Raw genomic sequence first — 15004 nt, forward strand, 5'->3', positions numbered from 1 at the left:
CGAGAATAGGCTCAGATAATGATTCCTTGATGCAGCTTTTTATATGGCATCATTGATAGAAGTTTTATGGATGCAGTTGCTATAACAACATAATGCACAGTGGTTAAATATAGCAGCTCCTATTTTCCACTCAGTTTGCTCTGCCCTAAGCAGACAAGACTATTCTTTTCTGTTCTAGCTGGAATAAAATGGATTTGATAGCTCACTAAAGAAAACAAGTGGTACAATCCTCCCTCCTCCTCCTCACAAAGATGATTCCTCTCCATCCTAAGCAAGCAAACAACAAACCCAACAGCCCCCCATTTGCCAGGCTCCTGGGCAAGAGGGGTTGTTTAAAATCAAAATGCACAGTGACTCGTGCAAAACTAAACCACCTTGATATTACATGTGATCTCAGTGCAGCCACTGTCATTTCAGAGTGCAGGAGAGAGAGGTTCTCCAATATTCCTGCCACAGAGTATTTACCAAGCTCATTACCACAGTGCCTAGTGACTGGCCAAATGCTGAGAGGGGATAAAGTGACCTGGATGTCACTCAAGAACTGCTCTTCCTTGAGGATGAGTGTAAAGGATCCAACCTCCCATGGCCAGAGTGAAAGCTCCCGTTTTGGGGGATAAAAGAGGATGATGTTGCCAAATCAAACCACAGAAGATTGCTTCCAGTCCTCCCTGCTTTGCTGCAGTGGGTTTTTCTTGGGTTTGGGTTGGGTTTTTTTTCTGTCTGGAAGCCAGAACTGAAATACTCCCAGGGGAGACTGAAATCAAATAGTAATTTGTGTTCCTCTCCCATCCTGTTTTTTCTTATTTTTCGCTTGCAGAAGAACAAATCCATCCTTGAACCTTGGCATTTCCCAGTTCCTCCCAGATCTGAAGGCCAGGCAGGCACACAGCAGCAGCTGGACTCTTGCAAGCTGTCAGGAGGAAGGCTGCTGCAAGGGAAAGAGCTCATTTCTTCTGAGTAGTTCCTGCTCCTTTGAACATAACCTCTGTTCCAGACACTGGAAAGAATATTTATGCCCTTAGCAGACAATACTGAGCATCTGCTCAGCTATGACCATTTCCTGAACTGTTTTATTCCTTGAAGCTGTTCAATAATCTGCACCTCCTGAAGTGAGGAGTTGTGGGAGGGGTCACAGAGCCCGTTCCAGCCCTGCTCTTGCAGAAAGTGATCTCATGGAAGTGGGCACAAGCCTGTCTCCCAGAGACTGGGAGCATCCAAAAGAGCTGAGGAACATTGCACCAGCCCCCTGCTTCATCCTTTCCTCCACTTTTCACAGTGGAGGCAGAACCCTGCAGGACTTGTTTAAAGAAGGTTAATAAATACATTGCAAATGATACCTGGAAGGGAGAGGTCGTTTGCCTTTCCCTTGCCATGTAGCACTGGGGCCCCAGGGGCAGCCACTGCTGCTCTGCAGAGCTCTGCTGGCACAGGGGCACAGGAGAAGCCTCAGTTTGTGCTCCCAGAGCTGCCTGTGCTGGCCAACATGTGAGAACTCATCAGGGCACTGAGAGTCAGGAGTGATACAGTCACGCTCTACTTCCTCCATAACACAAACTGAAAAATAATGAGGGCAAGCAAGTCACTAAAAATAAACTTAACCTTTCAGCAGCCACGGCATCACTCCTGCCACATGCAGATGATGGGGCTACCATGATTAATTCTGCTGATTCAGGACTGGAAGGGAGACAAGACACAAACCAGCCCTTAGTTAATGAGAACTGCTCGTGCTCTGGTGTCCCTATCAGCATGGATCTCATCAGCCCAGCTGAGGACCAAGGCAAAGCTCTGGGAATTGCAGACAATGAGCATTTCCTGGTAAGATGCTCTGAGACAAGAAGAGGGTTAGATCCCCACTGCACAGACAAGAAACATAAAGCATGAAGTTGGGAAAGTGATTTCTGCACAGCCACAAAGTAAGACAAGAGTAGAATTGGGATCACAATCAAGTTTTCCTTAAATTTCTCATATATCACTCAGCTGCTAACTTGTTTTCCCATGATCTCTTCAGGGTGGAGGAGGACACCTAACAACCTGCCTTTCATTTCTCTTTGTGGGTCATAGGGCAGTTGAGTGAGCAAACAGAGGTCCTGGAAGCTCTTTAGGCCCTCTGTGCCAATGGTGTGAGCATTGCTCATCAACCTCTGCTCCTCAGTCATCAACCTCTGCCCAACCTCTGCTCCTGAGCCATCAGCCTCTGCCCAACCTCTGCTCCTGAGCCATCAGCCTCTGCTCAACCTCTGTTCACTCCTCAAACTGTGCCTGAAACCACCTCCCCACCCAGCCCAAGCAAAGCACTGCTTGCTTTAACCCCAGCCCCTCTCCTCTGTTAGGCAATTTCAGAAGTTGCTGGGAAAAGCCATGATCCCCCTTTAACACTGAATTCCAGCCATCAAAGCTCTCAGCATCTTCCCAGAGAAGCTGAAGGTCCCAGCAGGGGTTCTGTGGCACTGCAGCTTTCTCTAGGCAAGTGAGAAAGGCAAATCACTGTGATGCTGTCAGCAAGGAGAGCCAGAAGAATTTGTTTATTTGAATTGCACAGATGATTCAGAAAACAAATGGGTGCTATAAATACAAAGCTATACTTGCAAAGAGTTCTTCTCATGCCTGGGAAAGGCAGGGGCAGCTCTGGAGGAAATCTCTCTAGGACACAGTGAGGTCTGAATGAGCAGAGGGTTAAAGTAAAATACAATGGCTGCCTTGCCAGCAAAATCTGAGTGATTTTAATAAAGGGATTTCTGTCTATTAACCTCACCAGCACAACATGGAAACACAGAGTCCCAGAATGTAAGGAAAAAAATGGTGGAGGAACTAACAGACTATTCCTAAAAGAGCAATGTCCTTGGGGCAGAGAGGTAAATTCAGGTACCTGGACAAGATGGCAACATCCTCTGGTGAAGAACTTTCCAAAACCCACCTGCCACCAGTTCAGGCATCATGTATTCACACTCTCCTCAAAGCAGAGTGCAAAGTGATCTGTGGCATATTTTAGTGGGATCAAGGGCAGGAAGAGCAAAGAGGGCCCAGTGAAAGGGAGACTGGCAAGGTCCCAGCTGATGGAACACTGAAAGATGCCATAGGTTATTTCCAGAGCTGTGGCAGTTTCTCCAATGTCATGTCCCACAGCCTGGCACTGAGCTGGAGCAGTGAAGTGAACACTGCCCTGGTTCTGCCTCCACAGCAGCACCAGCCCAGGGGGGCACCCAGAGAAGTTTGCAGACATTGTACCTGACAGCAGTGTAGAGGGAGATGTGGTTGGCATGGCCACTCACTCCTCCTGCATCAAACGTCACCACCTGCAATAAACACACACAACAAGAAGCATTTAGGAGCAGGAGGAGGAGCCTGTGCAGTTCCCAAATTTGACATCCAAGCCCTGCCCCAGCCCATTGTGTCTAATGAGTTGTTTATGTGTTGCACAATGAGGCCTTGTGTGTGGACTCCTCATGCCACAGAGACGCAACCAAACAAACAAGGCACTCTGGAACCAGATGACTGCACAGCCCAACAGCCCAACAAGAGAAAGATGACCAAGATCATGTCCCCACTGGCAGGATGCACTTGTTACTTATTACCAGGGCAAAAGGTCACTTTCAAAGTGATCTGTTGCAAATGTGTTCCTGACCCGAGAGGTCCAGCTCTATGAATCACTCTCTCCTGGACCTGAGAACATCCTCCAGTGCCTGTGGATGACAGGGTGAAGCCATGGTTTGAATCATTGATGCAACATGGGCCACAAAAGCATGTATGACTGTCCTGGCTCTGACAGGAGAAGAAGCCTTTTTAAACAATCTGAATTGTACAACCAAATCAGGCTTTTCACTGAATTAGATTGTATTGTTAATTGCTTCTCTGCAGGGAGAAATGGGAACTCCAAAATTCAGAAGTAACATGTGCACAGAGCACTGACCAGGCACTGTCCAGAGCACAGAACACCCCAGGCTCCCTGCCCCCAGACCCACCAACAGTGTCAGGGCAGAGGCATCACCCTGGGGACCCCCTACCTCTGTGGGGCTGTGCAACAGGCACTTAAAAGCTCCCAGTCCCAACCAAGCAGCCAAAGTGGCAGCACAGAGTGTGGAGTGGACAGGGAATGTGTGCCCATCCTCTCTGCAGGGAGTGGAAGTGACAGTCCCTGCACAGTGCAAAGCTCAGGGCTTGCTCTGGGAGGGGCCCAGCAGCAGAGCTCTCCACAGCTCCCTTCTCTGGGAGCAGGAAGAAATCATCAACTCCCACGTTTCAGGCAATGTTTGCTTCCTTGCCAGCTTGTTCTCTCTTCAGGGAAGGAAATGCTGCAGCATTGCTCACTCACAGCACCTCCCTTCCCAAAATCTCTTTTATATGCAGGGCCTGGGGCACTGGGTTAGAGATCAGGGGAAGATCAAAAGCCACCGTGCCCATCCTGCAGCTTGCTCCTGCAGCAGGAGAGGCCCTCTCAGCCAGGGGAAACTGAGTCAAGAGGGAGAGGAAACACAAAGGCAGTGATAAGAAATACCCCACAAACTTCACACAAGCCTGCTTATAAACCCACCCACCCAGGACAAGCCCACAGTCAGACTTTGCACTTTGCCCAGTGGCCAGCAAGCACCAGGTTGTTCTTTGCTGGCAGGAACTGGTGGGAGCAAAATTGGTTTCATTATAGAAAGAAACATTTTTTGGTCAACCCCTATTTTATAAGGAGAAGAAGGATGTGTTTAACTTTGGCTGCTGCTGCTGCACATCAGCACTAGCAGAGAGCTCTGCAGGGCCATGGGGCTGAGCTCTCCCTGTGGACATCATCTTGTAGAGGAGCTCATCATGAAATTCAGCACAGCTCAGGGTGAGCACAGCACCCTGGACTTCACAGATAAGAAAAAAACACACTCTGAAGTCACTCCTACTTAGAGTGGTACTTCCCTAAGATGACAACATACCCCACTCACTGCAAGCAGAATAAATTCCTGTTCAGGTGAATAACAGTGTGAGTCTGATAAGGGTTGGACTTGCACTAAACCTTTTTACTCAATGGGGACAGAGACAGGGTTTGTCTCTTCTGCCTGCCCCCTGATTTTCTTGTAACCTGTACAAACAGAACATTTTTAAGAGCAGCACCCTGCTGTCAAACATGGTTGAAATTAGCCAATGGGCTGTAAAGTCTTTTGAAACATGCATGTGCACCTACATATAAATACAATTGCATTATTCCTGTTTCCTTAGGAAATCAAACAAAAAACCCCAGACAAGCCAAAACACACATTTTTTCTTCTGTGGAGGTTACAAGAGAACAAACCAGAAGACTGAGATAAGAGACTTCAGTGAGCAGACTAAATAAACTAATCATTGTTTTTACAAAACTGGCTCGGGCCAACTGTGGGAGCAACAAGGCTGGGTTAGGAAATATTCTTGACATGGGAATTATCTGTTCAGAAACACCTTTGGAGGTTTTCCTTCTCCACATCTGTTTTGAAATAGAAGCTGCTGAGCTTATGTAACATCTGAACCAGCTGAAGACACTACAGAGAGCCCATTTTCAATTGCTGTAGTCCAGTTTACTGTTATTGTTTACTGAATTGCCTGTCTCTTCAAATAAAGGAATTTTTAAGTACAATTCCCAGGGTATCTGCACAGTGACTTGGCCAAGGTGGCATTGCCTTTGTCTGATCCCTCTCAGCACACATCTGGCTCTGGGACAGCAGTGGTGTCCCACCCTAAATATATCATATATCATCTAAATATCTATATAAGTAATCAGAGCTCTGATTCTACAGCACCACTGTGCTGCTCATGACTTAAAGCAGCCAGCAATCACATGTAAATCAATCCCTCTGGCTTCAGGGATTCATTTCATTGATAAGGAATTTGAATTTCTTTCTCACATGCTGAAGATATTTTCACACGGGAGCATTTGCTCCTTCCACACAGTGCAGCTCCTGCTGTGCTGGATTTTAACTCCCAACCTGAACCAGGATGATGATGAAATCAAGCAAACAATCAGGACAGGATGAGAAAACCTGAACATCTTGAAAGTGTCTGGCTTAAAAACAGGCTTAGCCAGTTCTGGGAGCAAAAGGCTGGGATAGTAAATATACTTCATGTGGAAATTATTGCTCAATGAAATCTTTAGGGCAAGAGGGAGTTCCCTCCCCACACCTGTTCTGAAATGGGAGCTGCTGCTGTTGCTGGTTTTTCTTCTGGGTGACCTTGGTATTCAGGAAATGGAGCTTTCACTGGTGGAAGCCAGAGCAGCAGCCAAGACAAACAGGTCCAGAAATCCCTTCCGGAGAGGGGAGAGCACAGAGGAAATTACTCAATTACCAGCAGAAGAGAAAACTCCTGAGAGGTCTGGAGTCCATGATCCCTCCTCACACCTCAAAGCTGAGGTTCTCCTCCTCCTCTGGTGTCACACAGTGCTTCAAACACAGCACACATCTGCTGTGGAGACACAAAGGTCTCTGCTTTTTAACAAGAGCCATCCCTTAAAATGCCACAGCAAGCAACTCCACTTCTCATGGCCTCCCCCTGAGCATCTCTCCTTGCACTCCCAGAGCCCAGGGAGATACCCACTGTCTCTGAGCTCCTTCTGAGTTTGGAGACGTCTTTTGTGTCTGATTTAGGAGCAACAAGAGCCTGCCTGGAGTTCACACAATACTGTGTAACTTCTTTTTTTATACACCAAACACTTTCTAATCTGGATCAAGACAGAGCAGCCTTGGCTGCCTCTCCCTGCAACACTGGCTTTTGCTTGGAAATCCAGCAGGCAGGAAATAATTCCCAAAGTCTATAAATTAGTTTTGGCTTTGAGTACATCAACCATTAATTTCTGTGTCTGCACTATTTAATGTAGAGCTTGGATGAAATATGTCCCTGTAGCTCCCAAAAAGATTGAGCTACTCCTAGACTTCCAGGGCAATTGAACAAATGAGTAACCATGTAATGGAAGGAAACTACACAGAGCATGTGGGACTCCTTGCCTTGCAATCCTTCCTTTCAGACATGCTAGAACTGCAGCCCCTGCTACACTGCCAGATGGCACACAACATGTTCTGCAAATAAAGATAATAAAGATACCACTGTCAATGCTGTGACTGCTGGGAGAACTGGGGAAAGTTTTCCCACTGGGATAGCTACAACAATGCACACCCTCCAGTCATGCTGATTCCACTGAGCTGGTCTGAAACTCTGTTAGTTTTTGGTTTTTTCAAGGCTCTTTTAACATGTTCAGCCAATTCTATCAATTTCAACATTAGTGATAAATTGACTCAGTTTATCTTTCAAGGCAAGGCTGTTGGGTTAGGACAGCAGAGATATCACAGAGAGCAAGCTCTGAAGTTTTAAACTGCAGGATGTTTAACAAAGGTACTTAGGTTCTTCTCTCGCTGTTGTTGGCAAATTCAGTCTGCTCCTAAATGAATGGTATTGCAGCACACAGCTGAGACCTGTGTGATTGCTTGGGACACTTCAAATAATGAACATTTCCAGAGCAGTTCATTACCAGCAGCCCTGGTGCTGCTGCTGTGTCCTGCTGTAGTGATTTGTGCTGCTCAGGGAGGAGCTGATGGCAATGCAGGGGCTCCCATCCTGGCAGGGCCAGCACCATGCCCAGGAATGTTTCCTGCTCTGCAAACCCCACATTTCCCTGCTCAGCTCAGCTCTGTCCCTGGCAAACTCCAGCCTCCCGCAGCACAAACAGCTGGAGTTTAATTCTCCCCGAGGCAAAGATCTAATCCTTCCTAACCATCCACAAGAGTTCTGGTATTTTCAGAATTTCTTCTGGGGTTTTGGTGCACTTGTCCCTGCACCCCTGAGAGTCACAAACATGCAACACAAACCCTCCTGTGTTTGGAGCTTTCAGATTAGATTAAAACCTATCTATCCAGGGGGCCAAAAGGCACAAAAGGAGTCCAGGAAAACTGCATTTGTCTCTGTGCACAGCAATGAATTTCATGGAAAATTAGCCTCAGAATCAATACAAAGTTGGATGCATGATGCTGGTTTTGTGCTCGTGGGGCTTTCATGCTGCAGGAGATGTGGTTTCTTGTTTTGTGAAGTGCTGAAAGGCTTTGAGAGTTTTGTGATTTTGCTGCTAATCAGTGTGTGACAGTGCCATGCCAGATCAAAGCAGGGTTCAACAGAGAAGAACAGAACACAACCCTTTCCATGCTTAGGCCCTTATTCCTGTTCTGTGGGAAAAAAAACCCAAACTATTCCAGTGCCAGGAAATCTCCCCAGTTTAATATCCTTCAATCCTGACCTATAACCCTGCTAACCAAGCTCTCTAACACACATCTGCCAATGGGCTTCACATCTAAGCCTAAACCTAAGTCTAAAGCCCAATCTGGCTCTCCATCACAACATGGTTACTTTAAAATACAGAAACCTTTTGAAGAGTTAGAAAACTGAAATTTTTCATTTTTCACTGGGAAGCAAAGAAAGCTCTCCTGAGAGAGAAGATACATCCTAACCTTAGAGACTCCAAAGAAAGCTTCCAGAGGGAAAGGCAAAGCCCAGAACAAGTAATGTGGCAATTGCCTGTGCTGCAGAAAGTGTCACATTACCAGGTTGATGTTCTTGGCTTCTATGTGCTCCAGGACAAGGGTGGCCAGGAGCTGTGTGTCCCACTCCACAGCAGGATCATCAGGAAGATCCCTGGAAATGAGAAGGGCAATCAGTCACTTCACTGCTGAGAACTTTGTAAAGACCACTGTGGAACAGAGAGATCAACTTAATCACAGAATGAAATCGAGATAAATTTATTTACCATATAAAACCAGCTTAAGAGTCTTACGAGCCTGGATACTGGAGGGTTGGAAGAGAAAGAGCAGTTCCAACACCCTCCTCATGGATTTGTCAAGGTATCCCTTTCCTCTTACCATCAAGGCAGACTTTGTGACTGCTTTACTTCAAGCAACATCTATTTTGTAAATTCTCTTTCCTGATTTATCCCAATCAAATTTAAAACCCCTTTAAAAACACATTTTTCTGAAAGACTTCCCAATCATAATCTACTGGTGAATTACATTGGGAAGGTACCAAGCAAACTCCTGCTGTCATTTATTCAGGAATAATCCACTAACCACAACCAGAGGACAGCAGAGTTGTGATTATATGGTTGGATTTGATAGTAGCTGTTCATGTGTTTATTTTGTGCTTTGCATACCCAGCTGGTATGCAGAGCATACTGTGACTGAACTCCCTGCCTGGGTATTTTGGATTGCAGGACTCTAGGGGCAGGGACCATGAGCCAAATAGCACCAGACAGCCAAGAGAACATTCCATATTTACACAACTGAGAGCTGAATGTGACCCCCCAGTCATTATGTTTGAATGATGCCAAGAAAACATTGCTCACAAAGTTGCAAAGGTTATTAGAAACAATAGGATAACACACAGCTGCTAAAACCCAATAATGACATGTTAAACTGGTCTTTTTCTCAGACCTTTTCCCTGCTCTGGAAGTCTGATAATCACTGTGAGGTGGTCAGCAGAAAAATGACTACACAGCATTCTCCCACAGACCCAGGGGCTGGAGCTGAACCTCTCCAGCTGTTTGCAGCAGAGAGCAGGAGCCTCATCCCAGCCCTGCTCAGGCCTTGCTCCCTCCCTGCCTGCAGGGACAGCAACATCTGCAACAAAACTACAGGGAAATGTTTCCTTGACACATCCCAAAATAAACCTCAGCCTGGGTCTTCTTCAGGAGAGATCTCCTGGCCACAGATTTTCCCACTGCTGTTAACAGTAGTTGAAGAGCTTTATGTTCAAACTGACCATTAGATTTTTTGTTGTGTTACATGTTCCTGTTCAGCTCTGGCAATAATAATGTGAATTAGAAACCCCAGCACAAGGGAAGTTCCTGCACCAGGCTGCACATTCCAGCTCTGGCCCCTCTAGCAGCACTACAGCAACAGAAAGTTTTGTGTTGTTGGCAATTCCCTCTGGTACAGACAGCATCTCTGCCTGATGGACACCAGACACCTGAATTTCAGCCCTGGAAGGATGCCCTGGTGCATCTGGTGGCTGCTTCATCAGCTTAACAAACCTGCATCTTTCACACGAACTTTCATACTTCCTGTTTGAGGAGGAAGCAGCCCAGGTGACCCTGAAGGTATGACCAGCATGTCACAACAAGCCTTAGACTGAGCACATTTATAAATATGATTCACCTAAAACAAATCAAGAAATAGCCACACTGAGTCCAAGTGTGACAGTGCTTCAGTTGTTTGAATGAAACCTTTGAGGTCTGTCAAGCCTTAACCTGATAATATTAAAGCAGCCAATTATCTAACAGGGATTCTTCCACTGATCACTTACAGTTCAAATATCATTCCCCTTTTTGGACAGGGCTTAAATGGAGGAAGTGAAGAGTCCCATTAAAACAGGAAGGGTGCTCCAACAGTGAGAGGTCAGGAAAAAAAAGTAGGGCTTGGAATTTATGATGTCCAGGAGGCTTTGGTGTCATAGCCACCGCACTCAGCTTTATTGGGCTGTTTCCAAAAAGGCTGCTGGGTAGTGGAGCAGGTTTTAACTAGTTTAGACAGATAAAGATCATCCTCGTCAATGGAAATGAACAGCTGGAGGCAACGGTTTAGAATCCCTGGAAACAAAACAATCTGAAGGCATGAGCAAATTAACTCCATCAACACTGAACTGATTGAGCAGGAATATTCTACCCAAAATTCTGCTTTTACCCAGTTACTGCTGGTCGTAGAGACACCGCTTACTGCCAGCAAGGAAAAGGAAATATTCTTCTTGCATCATATTTGTCAGGTACAGAAGAGAAGCTGATCTAGCCAAACAAGAGACACATGCACAGAAGCACATTCCTAACTCATTAATAGCCACCATGGCCCATGGAAGTGTTCCAGCTCATTCTGCAAACACAAGAACTTACACACAGCTAACTGACAAACCCAGAGGCACCCAGGGAAGTCAGCAGGACTGGCAATAAATACATTCATCTAGACTGCTCCAGGAAGTGACTTTTCTTTCATGATAAGAGTTTGTATAATACTTTATGAAGTTGGAAACGTGTTCCCATGATAGTAAGGGACCCACAGAAAACATGGGATCAGTAAATTTTCTGCCTGTTCTCTGGATATCAGTAATTGGGTACAGTAAGGATGAAAAGGTGATGAAGAGAACTGAGTTCATACACAGTTCATACACAGGACAGGCTTACACGAGGTCTCCACATGCCCAGGAACTCTGAAGGGACATCAGATTTCGAAAACTGCTCACAAAATCACACAAGAAAACAGTGTTTTTCCTAATATCATAAACAGGTTCTGCCCAAACCTGAACAGTCCCCCGAGGTGCTGCACTATTAAAATAAGCTGCAATCGTTGCTTTTACTTTCAGGACCTTGTATGAGAAACATTCAGCATTTCAGTGGTTAACTGCACGCTGCCTTTCTGGCTAAGGCTGATGATGCCTTTGAGCTCAAGGTCGAAGGGCTGAGATAAAGGACGATAAAGGAGTGAAAATTAGCACATTCCCGGGAGCAGACTGGAGCTCCTCCCAGGAGACACCGTTCCCCTCCCTGTCCTCTGCCCCAGAGAGCTCCTCGTTGCTGCTGTCAGTCACTGCCACACACCAAGACATAAATCCTGCACCAGAGGCCTCTCAGGTCATGCTGCTGGAGGGGGCTGTGGGAAGGGCACAGGGCTTTGGGCACTTGGCCATATTTCCATCAAACTATTATGGTCTGGAAGGGATGTTTATGGGATTCCACGTGTCTGATATTGAATGAAGGTAGTTGTTCGGATGCTGGGAAAAATGGGGAGATGAATAGGAGGAAAAAATAGTTTTAATGGAATAAGGCTTCAGAAGAGTTGTTTTCCCAGGAATTTTCAGTGAAACTCATGCTGTGCACTGTACAGGGAATTTACAGCTGTGTCAGGGGATCTGCAGCCTCCAGGGAGGGAAATGGAGAATTATGCTGCAGTGTGGAGAAGGGTCTGTTTCTGCTCACTGATTTCAGCAGTCACAGGAAACATCAAGTTCAGAAAACAAAATCCTGCACCTTCCTGTGTATCCATCCACTGGTAGCAAGAACCAGACAGGGCCCCTGGCTTTCTCCACCTCACTCTTTGCTTTCCTCCCTGCCAAGCTGAGCAGACACTGGCATCTGCAGCTGCCCTTCCCAAGGTTTGCCCAGGAAGGATGCAGTGGATGTCCTGGATATCCTGGAGCTCCCTTGTGGGGATCTACAAGTCCCCAGAGCAGATCACATCAGCCTAAGGCACCATCCCACCTTGTGCAGGTTTGGCCCAGCAGCCTCACAGCTGACAATGAGAGATGTCCAAAATCATCACCCATCATTTCTGCCTGGTGCCAGCTCCTCTCCAGGGCTCTCCTCTGCCTGCCCTGGGCTGGAGCTGCTCTCCCACCTCAGCCTGGAACACTCTGCACTTTGCCTGCCCTGCTGGCCCTGCCAGCAGCCGGCACAGTTTTGTAGGCTCATCTTTCTAGGAACATTTGTGCTCAAGATGACCAGATTCCTGTCATTTGGGAGGTCACTTTTGGCCAAGGTGGAGATTTCAAAGCCTTCACAGATATATATTGCCAAGTTATACCCTCCTTACATGACAGACTGCTCAATCCCTGTCCAATTTTCCACTGCTCATCTTCCACAGAGCTTTGAGCAGCAGCCAGGGCGTTCAGATGGCCAGTCCTCTCCTGAAGCCTTCAGTGTAATTTATTCTGCTCATGAACTAAGCTCTCATGACTGCTCTAAAGGTTAAGTTAAACCCAACAGCTGGTCTGTGTGATGGCCACGTGGCTCCACAAACAGCAAATGGGCTGTGGGATAACCTTGAGACCTGACCCTGTGTGAGCTGGGAACTCCCCAGGCCCTGGGGGCCTCTGGTTACCCCAGAGTCACCCCATGGGGACCAGCAGGGACCTCTGTGCCGTGACATGAAACCTTTGTGGGTGGCTTTTACAGGGAGCAGGCAATGGAGTGACTTCTTGCAGATGTTAAGGTCTCCATTTACACATTCCAGGACACCAGTGCCAAACTTTCAAGGTGCCCATGTGATTTTCCATCCCACTACACACCAAAGGGTCAGGATGAAAGAGCTTTCCCATTTCTTATTGCCTTTTTATCCTGCAGCACAACCGTAATCAGTCCAAGGCTAGGGACCAGGAAACTTTTTGGCATAACATCTCCTCCTTATCCCCATTTTACATTAAATCAGCCCAAAGGTCAGTGGGCTGATGGTGGAAGCAGGTGAGCTGCTGTGCACGAGGCTCCCAGCTGGGAACAACGACCACAATGTGTTTGTTGGAACAGAGGATGCCCTTTGTATAAAGTTATAACTGTATGAAATGAACATCTGGGCAATGAAACTGGATCAAGAAGCAAAAGATCCCACAGAACAAAATGAGGTGAGTGCACAATTAGTGAAAAAGCCATGTGATGACTAGAGGCAATCAGTGACCTTTATATCACAGCTTCAAAGTAATTGAAAAAAATGTGTAAACAGAAATTATTTCATGCTCTCCAAAGTAGAGCAGAGAATTTTATTTTTGAGATTATGCTAAGATAAGCTAAGACCAGCTAGCCCTAGGTCTTGAAGCACAGCCTCTAAATCCTGACTTTTATAACTATTTATAAATTCCTCTTCCTATAATGGACAATTACAGACAGGAGGGAATTATTGCTGTTAGGCTGCATGTACATCTCTGATTCAATTGAAAATAGCCCACTTAGATAAATGATCAGCATCTTGCAAAATCATGTTCTACAGAGAACAGATGCCGTGTGCTTATTGGAATGTAACAACCTCCAATTTGGGAGAGAAATGGACTTGAGCAGGATGCCAGCTGTCAAATGAAAAGCCACCTACGACAGGGAAGCTCAAGAAATTTTTAAACCAGCAGCATCCTCCCTCTCCTTATAGTAAAGAAATACTGATTATTCTGATAGTTGTATTTTAAGATTGGAAATAACAATCTCAGGGTTTGGTGTAGGTAGAGGGTAAAGGAAGTGGGGAAGATGTAATGACTGGAATATTAACAGTAAAATACTCTGGGAGAGCTCTGCATGTTCCCATGGACAAACCCAGCACACCTCTGACAGGTGACACTCCAGCTTCCTCCATCCCTCCCCAAAGACAAAGGGTAATTAGGTCCTGAGGGAACACATTTTTTTGAGCTGGGCATGATCATGTGTTTCTCTTTAAAAAATAAGCATCCTTTGGGTTTAAATTCACAGGAATTATGACAGAACACAGGACTGGTTGTTTGCAAAGACCTATCCAAATGGCCCTGTACTAATTTATTTTTTTAATGAATTATTGATGATTTCTCAGCAGAGACTGATGTCTATTCACAGGGATGACACAATTGCTTATCATAATTTGAAATCTGGTATTCATTTGACGTCTGTGCCTCAGCGCCTTGTTGATAAATTACAGCACAAAGCTCTGTAGGAACAAGTTCATATTCAATGTCTTCAAACAAAAACAATTGATGGTTCCTTTCAAGACCAGAAATACACAGAAGCTGTGATGGCTAAAGCTAATTTTAAAAAGTAACTTTAAAAAATAGTTTGGAGAGGGCATCAGGCCCTCTGTGTAAGACAGGAAACAAAATTCATTCAACTTAATTATTTCTGAATTGATATTTAGTCACAGCATTTTTATCTTCTGCTTATTTTTATCTTCTGCTCTTCACACCAGTGAAATGGAAATAATTATATGTTTACCCCCACGTAAAGAAGTTTGGGATCCTTCTAAAGAAAGTGTTCTGTCTGTTCTCTGATTTCTAGATGGAAATCTAAGACGTGTCTCAGCAATCCTGGGTACTGGGAACCTTTTACTCCTTGTACTGTCTTCCCATGGGGTATTGAATCAAGTTCTTAGTCTTGGCTTGAAGATCTAGCCCAAAATATACAAAATACTGCATAAAACTCCAAAACTGAGAGTATGGTGAACAGTTCTGTCCATTTGGAGCTGAGGAGCTCTGCAACAAGGACAACATTTCAAGCAGTCAGGACTTCCTTAGAGGCTGGTGCCAAACAGTGAAA

General features: G+C 45.8%; 1 protein-coding gene across 1 annotated transcript in view; it reads right to left on the minus strand.

The window, feature by feature from the left end:
- The window catches only part of PIGL (phosphatidylinositol glycan anchor biosynthesis class L), a gene marked incomplete at its 5' end in the record, with an annotated part of 52018 nt that overhangs the window by 10436 nt on the left and 26578 nt on the right, over positions 1–15004 (minus strand). Inside the window, 2 exons of the mRNA XM_041422844.1 lie at positions 3226–3293; positions 8532–8622. Of these exons, the coding sequence (XP_041278778.1) occupies positions 3226–3293; positions 8532–8622 (159 nt within the window). The remainder of the gene's footprint in view (positions 1–3225; positions 3294–8531; positions 8623–15004) is intronic.

This window comes from Onychostruthus taczanowskii, unplaced genomic scaffold (genome assembly GCF_017590055.1).
Source record: "Onychostruthus taczanowskii isolate IOZ18803 unplaced genomic scaffold, ASM1759005v1 scaffold75, whole genome shotgun sequence".
In the NCBI taxonomy this organism is placed as follows: Eukaryota; Metazoa; Chordata; class Aves; order Passeriformes; family Passeridae; genus Onychostruthus; species Onychostruthus taczanowskii.